The sequence below is a fragment of the Micropterus dolomieu genome, linkage group LG10, assembly GCF_021292245.1.
Source record: "Micropterus dolomieu isolate WLL.071019.BEF.003 ecotype Adirondacks linkage group LG10, ASM2129224v1, whole genome shotgun sequence".
In the NCBI taxonomy this organism is placed as follows: domain Eukaryota; kingdom Metazoa; phylum Chordata; class Actinopteri; order Centrarchiformes; family Centrarchidae; genus Micropterus; species Micropterus dolomieu.
The window spans coordinates 18,259,456-18,279,672 of NC_060159.1; the positions used below are offsets into that span (position 1 = coordinate 18,259,456).

The 20,217-nt window shown below is 39.0% G+C and overlaps 2 protein-coding genes across 3 annotated transcripts in view; one reads left to right on the forward strand and one right to left on the reverse strand.

The window, feature by feature from the left end:
- The window catches only part of LOC123978235 (cysteine-rich secretory protein 2-like), a 5,091-nt gene extending 1,623 nt beyond the window's left edge, over window positions 1-3,468 (forward strand). Inside the window, exons 2-5 of the mRNA XM_046061401.1 lie at window positions 788-876; window positions 954-1,084; window positions 1,232-1,326; window positions 3,276-3,468. Coding sequence (XP_045917357.1) covers window positions 788-876; window positions 954-1,084; window positions 1,232-1,326; window positions 3,276-3,297 — 337 coding nt within the window. The 3' untranslated portion in view covers window positions 3,298-3,468. The remainder of the gene's footprint in view (window positions 1-787; window positions 877-953; window positions 1,085-1,231; window positions 1,327-3,275) is intronic.
- Window positions 1-20,217, reverse strand: part of si:dkey-12h9.6 (macoilin-1) — a 56,147-nt gene that overhangs the window by 13,912 nt on the left and 22,018 nt on the right. Inside the window, exon 1 of one of the 2 annotated variants that reach the window (XM_046060541.1) lies at window positions 2,230-2,304. The exons of the other annotated variant lie outside the window; for it this stretch is intronic. The gene's annotated coding sequence lies outside the window, so the exon portion shown is untranslated. Of the gene's footprint in view, window positions 1-2,229; window positions 2,305-20,217 lie in introns of those variants that run through there. 2 annotated transcript variants of the gene reach the window in all.

Sequence of the window (20,217 nt, forward strand, 5' to 3'; positions counted from 1 at the left end):
GGGAGTTGGAGCCTATCCCAGCTGACATTGGGTGAAAGGCGGGGTACACCCTGGACAGGTCGCCAGTCCCTCGCAGGGCCACACATAGACAGACAACCACTCACACTCACATTCACACCTAAGGACAATTTTTTGGAGACCCATATACAGACATGTTACATACAAATATACAAATTTTCTATTTCATGTCTTAGCTTTTCTGTAACAGTTTTTTTTTCAGATTAACAAAACCTTTGGCCATGATTTAGCTGCATATGTGCTTCCCCTCAAAGCTTGGAAAAAGGCACCCCCTCACACCCTATTAGTTTACTTGCTTAGTGATTATGCTATTTGATCCTGCAGACACTCAACAACTGAGCAAAGATATGCTAATATTACCATTTGACATAACCAAATACATAAAAAAGTCTATTAGTTTCTCACTCTAGGAAAGTAGGACAGAGAGTAAATTCTCCTACTGTATCTCTGAAGCATCTCTTTAACAAAATCACATATGTAGGCTATTCTATGTGATCTCCTTTTGATAACTGATGTAATACCTTTTTACTTCCATTCACTTAGCCTCTCCTGAAACTGGAGCCCTCGTGGGGAGGCCCGCCTCCAACTCTGAAAACCTCTCATCTTGCCCATTAGTGCTTGATTTGATATTACACATGCTCCCTTCTCCAGCATATCAATAAAAAAATAACATCTTCCAGATAAGCACACAGCACTAGGAGGTGTTCTGGTGTATATACTAAAGGTCTACATGTGCTAATGGCTGATGTATCCTCTGCTCCCCACAGAGCTGGAACAACAAGGCTGCGGCCAACGCTCAGAGATGGGCCAACACCTGCTCCATGAAGCACAGCCCTCCCAGCTCCAGAGAGATCAGCAGTGAGTTCATTATAATACCACTTTTTTTAACCATACCTGAGAAAAAGTATCTCTTATTCCTTGTGTTTTAACTGTAGCTAGCGGCTGTGGAGAGAACCTGTACATGTCCAGCTACAAGAACACCTGGAGCAATGCCATCCAGTCCTGGTATGATGAGGTGAAGGACTGGCGCTACGGAGTGGGCGCCATGATCGGACACTACACACAGGTGCACCACTTGCCTGAAAATTATCTTTATAAACTGGAATGAGTACAAGGGACTCTGGAACCCAGCTAGTGACTATAAAAACAATGCAGTACATTAAGGCCATGAGCTCCTGATGACTTGGTATTTCCTCACTCGTTATCTGCACAGGTTGTTTGGTACAGGTCCAACCAGGTTGGCTGTGGCATGGCCTACTGTCCCAACTCTAAATACAAGTACTTCTATGTCTGCCAGTACTGCCCACCGTAAGTATAGAACGTCTTTTCTCTTTTTCAATGGAAAGTCTAGTACTATTTTATCACTTTTAGTGAACATGAATATGCATGTGCCCCACATCCCCTGCCTATGTGCTAGGAACCTGCAGAGCAGCTAAGAGGCCCAAGGCACACAGGAAGCTGAAACATTACATTGTCATGGTTATGTCCAGGACTGTTAACCTCGGAGAGCATGAATATCTCTCTGTCCACCAGTGTTGGGCAGTAGCGTTACTAGTAACGCGTTACTGTAATCACATTACTTTTCCCAGTAACTAAGTAGCCTAGTGTAACTAATTACTTTTCTAAAACGGTAATATTATTACTAGTTACTAAGGCAAGTAACGCTGCGTTACTCGTTACTGAACGCACCATCCTTGACGTAAATCCACGACTGTGCTACAGCTCAGCGGGACCGGACTTTGTTGTTCATGTCTGCTGCTAGCCAAACACTAAAGGAAGAATGGAGAATGAGGGAGAGAGGCGTTCTTTCCACAGCTGTAAGTAGCATAACAGCTTTCACAGCAGTAAGAGGTGTAAAAACCGGAGAATCTGTGGCTCAGCAACGTAAGTTAACTTTCCCTTAACTTTCCCCTTAACTTTCCCCTTAACTGCCGAATCGGAAGCTAACTTCAGCGTCCAGCTAGCCTACTGTCACTGATGCTTGGACTCGTCGGGAGAGTGTGGCGTTAACGCTACTTCTGAATACTGCTACATGGCTACATATACAGTAAAACCGGCGTTTAAAAGTCGGGATTTGCTTGCTTTATTTTTTTTATTTCAGCCGGTGGCGTTAAGAAACGTTAGGCCTAGGCTATATACTTTGTAATAAAAAAAAACAACCCACTGCTTGCTGCTGTTATGAATATGATGTTGTCACCTCTTCCAACGTACCCTGTGTTTATAAGAAAAACAGAACAAAATCATACTCTTCATCTGCTCTCATACAGTGTTTAGATTTGTTTTTGTTTCAGACAGTCTTTTGTGTTAGCAACAAGTGACTTGCTCAGCACAGTAGGCTGTGCCCTATGCATGTGTTATTTTTAAAAAAAGACACCGATGTGTTAATTAGGTAAAATCAAAGAAAGAAACCACTAAAGTCTGTTATCATAAATTGCTATAGGTAACAAGTTAGTGTTGAGCTAACATTCGCTAACAAACGTCTAATTGAAACGCTGTTGCAGTTTAAAGTCATCGTAGGTTTCATCAAATACGTTAACGTGAGGGACACAACAATAACACCCAGAAATCTGCAAAGTATATCTATGGCCAAAATCGTAATTTAAGAGTTTATACGTTTTTAATTGATTGCATAAATGAACTCAGTAATATAGTAACGTAACGTAACATAACTACTTACTTTTATCACCCAGTAATAAGTAATAATATTACTTTTTTAAGGAGAAATAAGTAACTAGTAATATATTGCAGTTTCTGCATAACTTGCCCAACACTGCTGTTCACTGAGCTAAATGATCCATGATCAGTTCCATTATGTAATATGTAATGAATTTGGGAGTAAAGTAAGAAAAAATAAACAAGCACTGTCCTAATGCTCTGCCCTAATGAGGGGAAAAACAGCATTTTGCACAATTCATCCTTCTACACCTTACTGAGAAGTCATTACATCATAAGTGTTTTGCCTTCTTAGAACATATCTGTAACATGTTTGCCCTGATCTGTTAGCAGGGCAGGTTAGTAGTTAGCTTAGTCAGCTATAGATTTTAAAAGATCATCCAGCTTCCTAATACTGGATACATCTAGTTTTACCCTTTGTCTTTTTCCTTGATCTCAATATAATGAGACAGGAAAAGTCTCTTTGAGATTCAACTCAACCAGTGAGAAAGTTGTAGAAGATGATGATGTAGAACTTTGCTCTCTTGAGGTAAATTTAGTTTTCATTTATGCATCCAGTAATTTTCTCCATCTGTCTCCTCCAGCCAACCCCTGTCCCTACGCTGATAAGTACAGTAACTGTCCTGATCTGAAGCAGCAGTTGGGTTGCAGCCACAAGGACGTGGCCTCTTGGTGTCCCGCCTCCTGCAAGTGCACAACTCAAATCATTTAAATGCACACATGTCCGCATGGCCTCTGACTCATCAGTCAGTTTCAATAAAGATACACATCTATAAACCGTGTCTCCCTCTGATTTAACACTTCAGCAATCAGCAGAGATTAAAAGGGACATTTACTTTGGCACTCTCTGGACAAACACTGCCTGCAGAGCCAGGTATTTAAGGTGTAAACTCAAAGAGGAAGGAGAACACACTTGGCGGGGTGGTTTTGGCAGGAGTGGGGAGGAAAGGGTGATTCCATAGAGATTTCCCAAAGCTGAGCCAAGAAACACCAGCAGTTTGTGATCACACCTGCTGCCTAATAAGAAAGACTACTAATAACGTTCATCCTTTTGTGGAATACATTCAAGATTTAAGCAGTTTGAATTCAGACTTTCTGCAATATATTGTGCAGTATTAGTTAACTTTTTAAAATATGTAACTGATGCTGTTTTAGGTTTTGAGAGGGCTTCCTGTGGAATCCAGGCTGCCTGAAGGAAGCTGAAAAGGTTACTTCCTGTTAGATAAGATGGCGACCTGACTTTGAAATATATTGCCTTCCGTTTGAGCTACAGTATATCACTAATACCCATTAGTGGAATGCACAACTAAGTACATTCACTCAAGTACTATACTTAAATACTTAAAGCCCCCCTCCAGTGTATTTTGACATTTACATATGTTACTAAAATAAAGGGTAACCCTCCCTGGCAACACTTTGGTTAGCCTGCCCTATTTAGCGTAGATAAGTAGTATATAAACATTTAATAAATGGCTTATAACACACAATGTAGTTGTAAGCATACATAACTTCTCCTGTCTCCATAGGAGAAGTTATAATTGTTGACAAAAAAAACACCCAGTTTTAGCTTGAGGACCCTGACACACACAAACGCAGTTTTTTAGGGTCTAGAGCACAAAATTACTGGGAAAAAAGCTTTTTTCCCTGAGAAAATCCAGTAATTTGACTATTGTGACTATTTTTAGTCACAAGGTGGCAGCGTTGGCTCACAATACAAGAAGAATTTGGTCTTACAAATGTTCTATATGTTGTCTTTAAATCTACTTTTCACACATGTACAACTTGTGAACTGCATGATCTGCCTTTTCCACAGGTTTCTCTCGGTAGTTCTGCATTTCAACCACGATGGAAGCTGAGAGGTTGCTGTGATGGTGTGTTATATTTTATAAACATGTTTTTCCTTTCCAAAGCATACGCATCAGCCCTCATGGAGTCAACTGCACCTGCCCCGCTTAGCAGATCGGCCAAAAGATTCTCATGGATGGATGAGGCAGTCGGCCTTTGTCGGTTAACGGTTTAACAGAGGACATAAATGTGAAACCAGCACAGAAGTCTTGGTTAGCGGTTTTCAGGTTAAGATCTTTATTAATGAAGGCAAAGCCAGATCAGTCCTACAACTTATATTATCCTTGGCCAAAGACATACTCAGTCACATTTGTCTATTTGTAAGATATCTATCTGTGTGTATTTTCATGTAGAGCTAGTAAATGTTATTTAAAATATTTTTTATTAATAAAATCTTGCGAATTGTACAGCTTTGGTTTGCTCTATTTATCCTCTTAGTAAAGTTCATAACAAGTCGACTTTACATGCAGTAGATGAAGTATAGGTTGAATTGTAACTATAGACAAAATAGCACAGTTCAACAGAGTAATAGACAACAGTATGTTTTAAATAGTACCTATCAATAATTACAATAATTACAATAATATTATTACTGGGTAACAAGGCAGGTACGGGGGGGAAAGGGGTAACAGTGTTAATACTGTAATGAAAGTTGTTATGGCACCTGGTATTTTAAAATTCTGGCACATTTACAAAAAATGTAAATATGGAGCACTTATATTATTAATATAATGTTATTTGTTATTGTTGCTGGGAAACAAAATAAGTTTCTTTCGACATTCAGTAATAGATGCTTGTAGTTATTATAAGAGGCAGAATCTCCCCTCATGACTAGCAGGATGTCCTTACTCATGTCAGCCTGCAGCTTTTCTTTCAAACTGCATGTGTTTACTTTCTCCGCTCATTTGGAAAAGAAGATGCTCCCACTCACCAGCATCTGAGGCCCATGCAGTCTGCATTTGAGAAGCACAGATGGATCAATAGGCTCGGCTGGTTGGAATTCATCCAAACTGGATCTGCTTAGGGGTTGTTTTTCTTTCTGCTATGACTCTGTTCTGAGTTTCCACTCTGCACTTAGAGTCAACGTTGTTTTCATTTTGGCACGTAAAACTTCAACATTAGATTTCCTATCGCCACATTATAACACACGCTGCTATTGTGTTGAAATTAGTTCCCTTTCATGCGATGATAAACTTCTCTCACTGAAAATAAACACTTGGGCTTGAATTTCTGTAATCTTGTCTGCATGCCAAAAGAGCCTCGCTCTTCATTCTACAGCATGTAGGAGTCATTCAGAAGTCTGAGTCTCCTGTTTCCGCTCCGTCACCGCAGATGAGAACACCACCTGAAATGAGTGGACAAGGGAGGTGGAAGGAGTGTTATTCCTCCAGCAGCAGAGGGGAGATAAGGGGATGACTTTTTCCTCTGCCAGTGGCTCCAGCGATAGCAGAGGTCCTCTGGCTTGGCCAAGCTCGATAAGCCCGGCTGTGCCATCCTGTGGGGCTTATCAACTCCACCAGCGAGCCTCAACAGTTAGTCAGTCCAAGGGCCAGAAATATTTCTGACTTTGGTGTCAGTTTGTCTTCTTGAACAGGGAAAAATAATAACAATGCACGTGTTCTGCATTGTTAAAGCTGCTGTCGATATAAATCAGCAATGTGACCTGGTGCATCCTGCACGTTTCTGCAGCAAAGACTGGTCTGTGCTGTGCAGTTAGTTAATCTAAACTCACTCAGGGTTCAAATCAGATAGGATATGGTAACATAGCGTAATACAGCACGGCTAGACAGCTCTCCGTGTGTCTAGTGACAGAGAAAGTAATCAAGTGAAGAGGATCCATTTCCCTCGCTATTTCTTTTAATGAAGTCGTGTTATAAAGGAAGGAGATAGTGTGGAAAAAGGAGAGAAAGATAGACAAGAAGAGAAAGAGGGAAATAAGTTGGCTGAAACACAACTTTAATAGGCAGGAAGACACTGGGAGATCAGTTACATCAGTCTGTCCAGACTAAAGACAGTTCATTTAGTCTGAGCTGTTATCTCGCCACATCGCAGTCTCTTTGATTTAGAAACAGGATGCTGAAGGAAAAAAAAGAGCTCACTCCATTTGAACCTGACCAAAGATCTCAGGGCTCAGTGCAGCAAACTGCATTTAATTTACTGTGTTCAACTGACTTTAAAACCAAAATTAAATGCTCCATGACACTGGGTCAACTAGCCTTTGAAAATAATAGCTGAGGTTGTTTTAAACTGCTTGGAGATTTAGATGGGAGGGTTAACAGTGCAGCTCATTTTGAGCAAGAACATAATCTGAGCAAACCACAGGAAATGACAAAAAGCATGAGGGTATATGGGTTTAAAGAGATGGACAGAGACTACCTAGCCAAAGTTACCATCCTCAAAAGTTCTTACTTCGACCTTATCAACACCAAACATATACCTTAAATAAATAAAAAAATCTAAACTTAAATTTTTTTTAATGTAATATATAAATATAAGCATTTCTTTGTATAAAAATCCTTTGCCTTAGTGTCAAGTCATGCAGGTACATTGATTTTGCCTGTGCTGAACATTGGCCTGATTTTATTCCAGTTTCCTTTTTTTTCTCTCTCGTTCTCTCAAGCAAAAAAGTAGTCATGATATTAGTGGAATACATGTGTAATACTACAGTGGTCTTAAAGAGGTCATATTTTGCTTTTTTGACCTTTTAGATATCTTTTTTGTGCATGTCATAGGTTTGCAAAGTGAAAAAGCCCGAAGTTCAGCCCAAAGGGAGTTCCCATCTCCCACAGAAAACACTGCTCTGAACTGCTTGAACAGCTTTTTTGCAGTCCAGCTGTTTCACTTTGATTGTTGACAACACAGCAAAATGTCAGGCACACCCTCAAAAACACCGGTGGAAAAACACACTGAGCTGCAGCACACAGTGACAAGATGTCCGCCTGCTTCCTCTCCTCTCCCTTCCAAACACTAGCTTCCCTCCAGGCAGTCAATGGACATAAAGTTGTTACTGTGATGTAGAGACAGAGCTCAGTTAAAACTTTATGTATGAAAGATACATTTGTTACAGATTAATAACTCACCACTCTGAAACTCTTGCTCCAGTCCATGTTGATAAGCTGGTAAGGGAACATGTACAGCTGAAACAAAGCCATGTTTGCTTCTTACTGACCCACCCTTCTCTGCTTCTGATTGGCTAGTAGTCCTTAACTAGGAACTGCGCATGTGCAACTCCCAACAAAGATCTTGTAAAGGCAAGATATATCACTCCATAGCTAAAATGAAGCGTTCAACACAGTGTGAAAAGAGGAGCTGCAGCAATGTGCAGTATGACAAAAAAATATGGTGTTTTTTGAAAATAAAACCATGTAAACATGTTCTGTTACAACCCCTAAATAAGATTTTGAACCTGAAAATGAGCATAATATGACCTCTTTAAGTGCTAGCAGTATTAGTATTATAACATATGCAATCTCTGTCAAACTCTGTCATTGCTCCTTTAGGCCTCACATATCCCAGATCCAGGGCTTTGATCGGTGGGAACTCGAAAGTTTCAGTTTGCTCAGGCGGTGAAATTTGTTACAAATTTTTCAACAACAAACTCTTGGATGGTAAGTTCTCAGTTTCACCTTAAAGTTACAATGTGTAATAGTTTGTTTAAAATATTTAAAAAATTAACTAACATGATCAACAGAATGTGAAGAAGTAACAGTTCTGACATCACGGCAAAGACATTCTTCTATTGTGTTGCAGAGATATCTACTAAAGTTAGCATGCTAACCCGCTAGGCCCGATGCTGCGGCAGGAGCTGTCCTCTCTCCCTCCCGCTCCTCTATCTCTCGTTCCTCTGCTACCTCTACTTTTTTGCCTCCTGCCATCACTTGATCTTTACTGTCTCTGACTGGGCAGACTGGGTGTGAAATCGTCATTTTCCGGGAACAAGCAGAAGGCAGACACGCAACAAAGCACTGCCCACTTCCTTTCACCGCTCATGTTAACCTTTTGGTCTGTTCAGACTCTAGGCAAGAAAACACTTATCTACTGTTAACGGTATTAATGATTTATAATAGAAATGATCTAATTCTAATAAATTATGAAATATGCATGTTTTTTAAATTAAGTACTGATTCCACATATTTGTCAGTTGTGACAGAGAGGAGCAGAAACACAGAGGTAGAAGAGAAGCCCCTCTCCGCAGATCATCACACACAGCGTGTGTGGTTTGTGTTGGAAGTCACCTCTGTTTTAGTAACTTTATATCAAACTGATATTGATGCACCTTATGTGTCGCTATCAAGATTGCCCACTATTAACTATACTGTCAACAATTCCCTCCTAACTAATTAAATGAATGCTTGAGTGCCAGAAACATTCAGGTTATATCTCTTTGCCCTCCAGGAGCTTTATGCAGTGTGACTGTCCCGGACCAGGGCTATAGGCCTCATACAGCCACTCCACACTGTACTGAAGTGTCACCTGTGGGAAGTGAGCTCCTGCCCACGGAGTGCTACAGAAGCGTTCAGACCTCCCTCTAATGAAAGCAGAGCACTGCTTCCTTCCTTTCATTGAGTGCTTTGAGACGCAGCACAACAAAACTTGCTTGAAGGGACTCTTCAGCTCGCCTCTTAAGCTTTCATCACAAATACAGCAACATCGCAAGACCCCCTTCAAACCAAAGCCCATTGACAACAGATCTCCTCTGTCACATGTCAAAACACTGAAAGATCACTTTCATCGATAAAAGTCTGAAGGAAGGACTGTAGACATGGCAAACACTTTATTTCTAATCTATATGTGGTAGCCAGTTCTATAGTAACCAAACACTTCCCCATATTGTCCTGAGAAGCTCTTAAGCTAGAGACTGGGTGACCAGTATGGGGCTTTTATAAATGTTTTTTTTTTAAATATTGTTGAAATATATATATTTTTAAGACTTTTATTGTCCCCAAAGGGTCATTTGTTTAGGACTTTCTGTCCATTCTGCAGCTTTACAAAAACAACACAAAAATAACAATCACATCTCTCAACACATGCTCTCATGCAACACAACACATGGTCTCATGTGCATAAGCATATACACGCCTTCTCACAGTGGCTGCATCTGATGGCACAACCCATAATGCCTATACTGCCATGGGTGTGGTGCAGGTTAGGTGATGTTCATCTATTTAAAATTAGTGAAATAGTTAATTGAAGATGGAGAAGTAGACAGAAAACAAGAAAGAAAGTAATAAATGTTTACAGGAAATGCTGAGCTGTAACTCTGCTAGAGATGTCACGATTTACCAAATGACGGCTGACATGATGTGTTTACTTTTGGGTTTATATTACAGCTTGTGTTGCAAAGAAAATTAAATTAAGCACTTGGACTAATTACTTAAAGATGGCCTATTTATTTTATTTTATGATTAGGCCACTTTTGCAATGTTGAGAAATAAGTTTTGAAAATGTGGTGCCTCGTTGTGTCAAGTGTACATACACACAAATAGAATAGCTCAGGAAAATGTCCGGCCCCCGGGCCCTAGCTTTCTGAAAATGTAGCCCCCTGAAAAATATAGTCAAATATATGCACTATTGGTGGTTATTGTTTCATGAGTGAGTGTGACAATTACGAGTTCAACCAGTGGCCACAGATTGAGCTCTCCCAGCACTCCCAGCTAAATAAAATAGGCCTGGTTCACGTCAGCCATTAGCAGACCAGTGTTGTTCCTTTTCTAAGTGGCCGCCTGTTTAATAGCTATTCTTACTCAATAGGCCTCCAGCAAACGTACATTAAACAAACATTAGAAGACGGGTCCCAAAACAGTAGTGGAGGAAATGGTTAAAGTGGGTATAGGCGTATCCCAAACACAATGTATGGCAAAACATTCATTAACACAGCAAGAGCAAGAACGGACATAAGGACGCAGGAAACTGTTTGCAGTGTTGAAGCAGCATCCAATCCGTTTTTATTTAGACTAACAGCAGTGTAATGGTACAGTCAAGTTAAAATAACATACTAATACTGGGTTCATGGATTAATACACTCATGATATTTTTAACCAAGTTGGACTGAAAACAAACTTTCACATTTTTTCCGCATTTCAAACTACCACTTTCTAATTAGCTACCTTTATAAAATGTTTATAAGTTGTAACTAATGGCTTATTGATAGCTAAAAAATTATTTACTAATTTTTAAAGGCATTAATAAGAACATATATTGAATATATGTTCAAAGCACAAATCATTCCTATGTTAATTCGTTTCTCTTTTTACTGTTTGTTAAATTGCTCTCTTTTTGTTTAATTTAATTTAATTTTAAATAATTATATAATATATTCAGATATTTTTCTATCTTTCTCCCTAGTTTTGTTTGGTCTGTGATTAGCTTATATTCTGTTATTGACAGCTGTGCCACTATTATTGTATGAGTACGTCTGGTAAATGTACACAGTGTGGGTAAAACAAAAAGAACTATGCTTAACATAATTATGTTCATAAGCATATTCATTATTGTTAATGACTAATTGCCTTATAAAAGAATAAAAAAACAATAATAATAATGTAAAAAGTACAACAAATGTCTGGTTGCCAGGTATTTATCCTTTTCATTATGTGCAATCTTGAATTGTTAATTCCGTAAATAAATGCTAAAGTTGTTAATAAATGGATTTTGGTCCAGAGCCTTTGCAGCTCTTTTACACAAGGGAAGTGCAAAATTCCATATTATGCTTCTCTTATAACTGATCTTTTTAGTAGAGCCTAACCGATTTATCGTTTTGCAGATATTATATTATAACAGCCGATATGACTATTGAAAAAGAAACAGAAAGTCGAAGCCTTCCCTCATGTCATTAGTGTTGCATAGTTTGCCCACCAGAGGGCGCTCTGCAGCGCCTCTGTTCAAAACACTGCAACACCACAGAACAAAACATCAGCTGACTGCAGTCTACCAGTAGCCCTCACGCTCAGTGTTCCCGATGAGTTGGTCTTTTGTCACATCAGTTACATGCCTTAAATATTAATAAAAATAGCCCTCATCACTTTTCCTCTCCGGAGACCAGACTTGCTAACCCTCCTGTTTTTCACTGCCCTCTCCAGGCTCACAGCAGTGTGTTTAATGTTATGGTTGTTGAAGGCTACGCTGCTGACAAACGTGATTGTAGATTTATTCCTGAAACAGTTTGGCAGTTCTAGCGACCGGTCCTCTCATTTCTCTCTAATTTATTACTTCTAAATATTTTCTAACATCGCCAACAGCAGCTAACTCTAAATTAGCCACAAAGCTAATGCTGTGTTTATCAGTGGAGGAGGCTAACATTAATGAGTGATTAAACTAGTGTCTCTAGTTACAGTCTCGGTGTCAAAAATGATTAAACCAGAGGGGACTAAAAGGGAATAAACACACATTTGCAGGTCCTCATTGTAGACAGTCCTGTAGTATTATATTAATTCAAGGGCAGCGTTTCCTCTGCATCATTGTATCATAGAGCCTGAAGTGTGTTAAGAAATCGTTTCTGTACCATTGCATAGAATTAACAGAGTGCAGGTTTTAAACTAGATGTAGAAAGTAGTCATTGTGGCAGATTATATGTAAGGTAATAACTACTGCATGACAAAAAAATATATATAATTATTTGCCTATGTAGGCGAGCCCTGTTTATCATTATTATGATAGCAATGACACGAGAGATGATATGTTAAATATATAGGTTAAAATCAAGGGCAACTGGACTTGGTTGACGATACTGGAAGACGTTTCGTCCCTCATCCAAAGGACTTCTTCAGTTCTGACTGACTGGCAGGGAAACTCAGCTATTTAACCTAAGTGGGGTCGTTGGCCCGGGTCATCGATACCGCTGGTTCGTTAGTGTTCCTTGTTTCTGTGACGACAGTCGTTACAGTCGTTAAGACTACCTGTGGCCAAGACTGAACGACCATCGTTGGTATCTTCACCTGAGGTCAATAGGTTACGTTTGTTGAGTTTCCTGGGAAGTGATGAAAGGACAGCACTGTAAGTGGGGGATAAGTGGTGGCGTAGACCTCCCCTGTTCAATGACGGCTTCTTGACCCTGGTGTAGATGGCTTCCTTGACACCTCTTTCAAACCATCCATCTTCTCTGTCTAAAATGTGCACCTGGTGGTCCTCAAACGAGTGTCCTCTGTCCTTCAGATGTAAGTAGCTGCAGTCTACTTACATCTGAATCAGGTCTTGACCTGAGGAGTTGGCCCTTCTGTGTTGAGCCATGCGTTTGTGTAGTGGTTGTTTAGTCTCCCCAATATACATGGTATTATTATTTTTAGTAATAGTACTATATTGGTATTTTTTATAGTTTCTGTTTCACTGGCCCCCACAACACATATACTATTTAATGTTCATTAGTAGTAGTACTCATAATAAATCAGATGTTTTACACATCTGACTCTCATTTATCATTCAAAAGTCTCATTTAAAACTTTAATATATTTTGCTGCACTTTTGTTCCAAGTAACAATAAAAACGTTTATTTTTATACTGCATTATGGCATGGTATCTTGGTATGAGGTGCCCCTAGGGACATTATTCAGAATTACCATGCATTTTCCTCTCACATACACATATGAAACCAAACTCATTCACATACTATACTGAAAAGCTCACACACATACAAGTAAAATGCTTTTACACACAACTGAAACACTCTCACACACACAACTGAAACGCTCTCACACACATACAACTGAAATGCTCTCACACACTCAAGTAAAATGTACGTTGTATAAAAGCATTTCAGTACGTTGTATGAGAGGATTTCAGTTGAACAGGAAGGCATTTCAGTTAAACAGGAAGGCATTTCAGTTGAACAGGAAGTTGTTTAAATAAAAGCACACATCTGACAATACAAGCGAAGAATTGTTGATTGTACAACGGCATTATGTTTATTGCCTCTGACAAGCATCGGCGCATAGTTTGATTTCTTCCAAAGTATATGTTCAATTTCAAACTAATCAGATGGGTCGGCTTTAGCCCACTGCTAGTTAGCTCCTGGCAGAGCTAGAGAAGGAGAAATTCTTTAAGAGACAAATGTGACATTCACTAAGAAGTTACATAAAAAAAGAATTATCTGTATAGATTTGAAGCTCTATAGATGGTGTCATTTATTGTGACCTTTGAGTAGGTCTTGTGGATATTACATGTTTATTGGCTTACTGTATAGTGCGTAGTGAGGCAAAAGGGTGAAAAACGTTAACTGATAGAAAGCACATATTTACATTCGATCAGCTGATTTATTGATTTATTTTTGCTCTGTGTGGGCTACTTGCCTGAGAATACTTCAGAGTTTGCAACATTGCAATTAATGATACATCTAGTGGGGTTCATAATTTCTCAGTCAGCAGGTCATTCTTTGTTTAAGCACTTTACCCAGTTTTGTTTGGATTTGTGCTCATTCTCTTGTCTTTAAACTAGACTTACTGTACATGAGAGCAGCAAACAAGGCACTCTTCAAAACCTTCTCTGGCTCTAGTTGCTGAGTGTAAGGCTCCTATGTTATCTTCAAGTATAAGGTACAATTTTAAAAAAACTGCATAACTATTTCGTCTTTTGACTTTTTCTGACCAAGGTCAGAAGACGAAATGGTATTTTCACTTTTCAACTTATACTAGACTGCTCTCCCTTAGCAAAAGAGTTAAGATTTAATATTCAATGTTTTATCTGTGTTGCATGATGAGCTGGTTCTTTCAATTGACGATCAGAATGTAAAATGAACATTTTCAGTCAGTAGTAAAGACAAAATAAGTCTAAAGTATAAATATATTTAGAATTTATTGCAAAGGGAACCATAAACCATTGTTTTTTTTAATGGACATAAAACACACATGTTTAAAACCACAGTGGACAATGAGGAGATCCAGTGCTGCTCTTCCTAGCATGGAGTGGGAATAAAAGTAGAGAAGGCCTTTTAATGCCTTAATAGGCCAAAAAGTGGAAATAATAACTATGGCTACCATTATGCAAGCAAAATAGCTCATGTTACCATATTTAACTTAACATTAGCTTACCATTTACTTATTAACAGAAACACTATAATCAAGTGACATTCAGGTTTAATTGATTTGGTTCAAATAGTTTGTTAGACATTTAACAGTTAGAATTTAGTTTAAAGCTGATTCACGTTTAGACAATTGTGGTGTTGCAAACCACAATTACAGTAAATACTTAAAATTATTAAGGCATTTTAAATCTTATGTATAATGTCAATAACATAAATCATTATTTAAAGTTTTGGTGTATAGCTTTAATGTTAACTAACCTGAAGTGCAAGCTGGGATCATTGGCTGGGACCAACCATAGTATTTCACTTATATGTGTGTCAGGTTTTCATTTGTGTGTGTGGGAACGTTTCAGTTGTGTATGTAAAAGCATTTCACTTGAATGTGTGTGAGCATTTCAGTTGTGTGTGTGAGAGCGTTTCAGTTGTGTGTGTGAGAGCGTTTCAGTTGTGTGTGTGAGAGCATTTCAGTTGTGTGTGTGTGAGCGTTTCAGTTGCGTGTGTGAGAGCGTTTCAGTTGTGTGTGTGAGAGCGTTTCAGTTGTGTGTGTGAGAGCGTTTCAGTTGTGTGTGTGTGAGCGTTTCAGTTGCGTGTGTGAGAGCATTTCAGTTGTGTGTGTGTGAGCGTTTTAGTTGTGTGTGTGTGTGAAAGCGTATCAGTTGTGTGTGTGAGAGCGTTTCAGTTGCGTGTGTGAGAGCGTTTCAGTTGTGTGTGTGTGAGCGTTTCAGTTGTGTGTGTGTGTGTGTGTGTGTGTGAGAGCGTTTCACTTGTGTGTGTGAGAGCGTTTCAGTTGTGTGTGTGAGAGTGTTTCAGTTGTGTGTGTGAGAGTATTTCAGTTGTGTGTGTGAGAGCGTTTCAGTTGTGTGTGTGAGAGTGTTTCAGTTGTGTGTGTGAGAGTGTTTCAGTTGTGTGTGTGAGAGTGTTTCAGTTGTGTGTGTGAGAGTGTTTCAGTTGTGTGTGTGAGAGTGTTTCAGTTGTGTGTGTGAGAGTATTTCAGTTGTGTGTGTGAGAGCGTTTCAGTTGTGTGTGTGAGAGTATTTCACTTGTGTGTGTGAGAGCGTTTCAGTTGTGTGTGTGAGAGTGTTTCAGTTGTGTGTGTGAGAGTGTTTCAGTTGTGTGTGTGAGAGCGTTTCAGTTGTGTGTGTGAGAGTGTTTCAGTTGTGTGTGTGAGAGTATTTCAGTTGTGTGTGAGAGCGTTTCAGTTGTGTGTGTGAGAGTGTTTCAGTTGTGTGTGTGAGAGTATTTCAGTTGTGTGTGTAAAAGCATTTCAGTTGTGTGTGTGTATGAGCTTTTCAGTATAGTATGTGAATGAGTTTGGTTTCATATGTGTATGTGAGAGGAAAAGTACATGTATATGCATTGTAATTCTGAATAATGTCCCTAGGGGCACCTCATATCTTGGTATGGTCTCAACATAACAATTGTTAGGGAAAATCTTGGATTTTATTGGATTTTAAAATCCTCGAATATCGAAATCGGTCAGGCTCTACTTTTTAGTAAACAATTAATTAACCATGAATAAAATCATTAGTCAAAACATATAAAGCCCTTATAAAGGGTATTTTATTAGGAAGTAGTACCAAAAACAGGGTTGCCTTTACAAAATGCAAGTAATAGACTCTCTTAAAGGAAAAAAAAAATGTCCAAACACGAATGTCATCATAACGATGAAGAGCAAATATAAAGTCACAATCTCTAAACACATTCAAACCTTGAAACCACTGACAGGTTACAGTGTTTAACGGAAGACATTTAACTGCTCCCTCTGGTATTTAATGTATTTTTAAGCACCGGGATGTATATTGATTGATTGTTTGATTAACTTCATTATCCAAAAGAGAAGTGAATTGCAAAAAAACCCCATCATAAAACAGAACATACACAGACATAGTACACACAAGACAGATACCCAGTGGTGGTGACAGCCCACATGATACCAAATCATCCAGGCAGAATAAATACTCTGGAGCAGTTCTTATATAAGAATAAATTAGAAGTAGTAAGTTAGAATAATTTATGAAAACAACACAGTAACAAACTATATTGGCACAGTACCGGCTATACTATAAGTGCACCAAACTTTCTATGTGCAAACTAAAGTTGGCAGAAATGCATGTGGGCACCTGCAACTGATGTATGTATGTTATTAAGTGCAATGGCAGATAGGATGGAAGAGATGCTGGCTCTAGTACTTTTGGAGCCAGGGCCCCAAAGACATCCTGAAAGAAGGACCTTAACTCACTGAACATGCAGAATGTCAAGGCTCACATTTTTGTATCACCATGAATTGTTCCATGGTATATTGTTAAACCCCTATGGGATAGGATGCGTGTCATTCTTCGACATACTGCAACTTCAGGGCAACCACACCTTTTATTATGCAGTCTCATATATTCTCAGAGCCACCTTCTGATTTTAAAGGTTGGCTTCTGTGCCTCATGCAAACATCCCTGTAAACTTTCATGTTTCCTTAAACATATTTCTGTATGAAATTCTTTAAAATTGCTGTCTGGGAAAAATGCATGAACTGTTTATCTGTCCTGGAGTTCTATTATGACACAAGTGAGGCCTGACAAATATCGCGTGCAAGCACGTTATTTTCTCCAGAGCACCGTTCTCACTGCATTTCGGCAATTTTTTCCCACTGTTGGCCTTGGTCTTTACATCTGCTTATTGCTGCTGCCACAGTAATCTGACACAGACATTTGCCGGGCCTGACATTTGCACAGAAGACGGGGAAAACATTCCTTTTTCCCATCCTGGTAAATCTGTTTGCCATTAGCCATGTCAGAGAACCAAATGCATAAGCTTCACTAAGGAATGGCTTGGTCATGCAAGGGTCAATCACTCACGGTTCATTATTTCAGCGGCAGCCAATGGATTCCTGCTACAGGAGTTATGTGACGTGAGAAAAGATAGTTTGAAAGGTCAAGTACAACTGGAAAGAAGTTCAGCACTAATTCCACCCTACTGTGCTGTGATTGGTTTGCTTGTTAGTTCTAACCCTTGCGATTAGATGCAAGCTCCACCAATCGAATTCTTCATGTTTTCTATTGTTCTCTATGGTAATATACATCTGCATCTGGCTGAGGGAGACAATATATTTTTTCACCATGACAGGCCAAACCTTCGTAGGGAATATAAACAACTGAGCTGCTGAGAGAATTATAGCAGTTAATTATGTCCGTAGTTGGAAAGGTCTCTCTCCACTGAATGCTTTACAGTCACAAATAACAGGAAGCACTAAACTAGATAAACAATTGTCATGATTGTCTTCTAATTTATTGTTCTGTCATAACCTACTACAGCTGTTACTACATATTTTACTGCAGGCATGTGAAGAAAGTATTTCTCATTTGCCTCATGCACTTTCTACTGAGATTTTGTTTATCTTTGATAAAATATTACAATCCTTTTGCCAGACAAGAATGTTAATGTTGGATGATCCGTGATGAGACACAACTCTGGTGAAAGTTGGATGTGCTGCACTGCCATCCACCACTCCTACCTCCACATCCTTACTTTTCACCTTATATTCAAGGGCTTACTACTTACTGCACTGCCACCAAACTTTGGTATTGGACGTAAATCAAGAGGTATGAAATCTTCCAATCTGGACGTAATTCTTGGGGATTCTCTGCTAAATATTGTATACTCAGGATTCACTGACTAGCCTTTACTTACTTTGCTAATGTTTTGTGGTCATACAGTAGCACGCTAACTTAGGAAGGAACATTTTAATTGCCCATTTGCAGTTCAGCTGTTTTAATGCTAAATCCCATATTACATTCTACAATAGTACAGTAGGTGTTGTATAAGCTGCCTGGAGCAAGAAAAGTGAGATTTTGTGGTTTCACACATTTATCTCAACTTTATTATTTTATCACAGTTACTACCAGATCCAAATGACTAAATTAATTTATTATTTGAAATTCCTCATATGTTTTTATTTTTTTCAGTGTTGATATACATCTGCATCTGGTTGAGGGAGACAATATATTTCTTCACTGTGACAGGCCAAACTTCCATAGGGAATCTAAAACAACTGAGCTGCAGAGAGATTCATAGCATGTAATTATATCCATAGTTGCATAAACCAAGGTCTCTGCTCACCACTGAATGCTTTACAGTCACAAACAACAGCGAGCACTAAGCTTGATAAGCAAGTGTCATGATAGTCTTCTAATTCAGGGGTTTTCAAAGTGTGGGGCGGGCTCCAAACAGTTTCAGGGGAGGCTCAGTGAATAGAAGTGAAACAATATTACATTACTTATTGCATTAGTTTTCAAAAGGAGATCACAGAATAGCCTACGTGTGAGAGTTCAGAGATACAGTAATTTTGGGGAACTGTTATCCCCCACATCAGCATCAGAAACTAATAAATGCCTTGGGACAGACCTTTTTTAAAACTATTTGGTGTAGTCAGAAGTTATGTCAAACAGCAATATTAGGCTATTTTGGCTCAAATGTTGAGTGTCTATGGGATCAAATAATATAATCATGATCCCATAGGCATCCAGGAATTGAGCGAAACTTTACCAAGTAAACTAAAGGTGTTTGTGGAGGGGGGCACAGTTTCACAAGCTTTGTCTGAGGGGAGGCCCGCACTCTCAAACTTTGAAAACCCCTGTTCTAATTTATGGTTCAAGCTATTACTATGTATTTTACTGCAGCCATGTGTAGTAAGGGTTGGTTCACTCAGATAACTAAAACATTTCTCATTTGCCCCTTGCAGTTTCTACCCAGCTCCGGTTTATCTTTGATAAAAAATCCCGACCCTGTCGCCAGACAAAAACATCAATGTTGGACGTGCAAATCCCAATGTAAATTTTTTTAATGTCAGTAACAAATGTTTTTGAAATAATATGGTAAGCAGATATGGTTAAAGTTAGGCAAAGACTGTGGTCACAGTTAATGAAGCACAACACACCACAGAACCCAGCTCTTATTAGTAAAAATCACGAAACAAAACAAACATAAGAAAACTACAACTAAGGACTTCCTCGGAGATACATAATTAAAGGTTTTAATCAATTGAGTGTACAATTGTCCATTAAATAGCATATAAGCAAGAGTACTCATCATGCAGAGTGGCTAAACCCAAGGTCATATCACTATACTGTACTACAGTTAGGGATGCATCAATGAGCTCATTAGCCAATGTTGGGGCTTACAACGGTGGGGCCAACCCAATTATTTCCCATACTACTGCAATTTCATCCTCAAGTTGATTGTATTTTATTTTGTTTTAATAATTTTGAATAAAGATTGCAATATTAGCCTAGTGCAAGCACTAAGCAGCAAAAGAATAGAAACACTCAAACTGAGCACAAGCACCACAAATCTGCACTCAAGCACAAAACCTGAGCAAATGCACCTAGCCAAATTCCTGAATATATGTTGTATAATATCGGCTAGATTGTGAATTACACTGTATAAAATCTTTCACTCTGGTGAGATTTGGATGTCCTCCTCCACTTCCATTGCCACATCCTTACTTTTCCATCTTACATATATTAAACGTCACACTTCTTACTGCATTGCCACTGAACTCTGTCAGTGGACAGTATGTCGAGGTGTGAAATCTTCTAATCTGGATGTAATTCTTACGGATTCTCAGCAGAAAATTCTATACTCAAGGTTTACCGACTAGCTTTTACTTACTTTGCTTA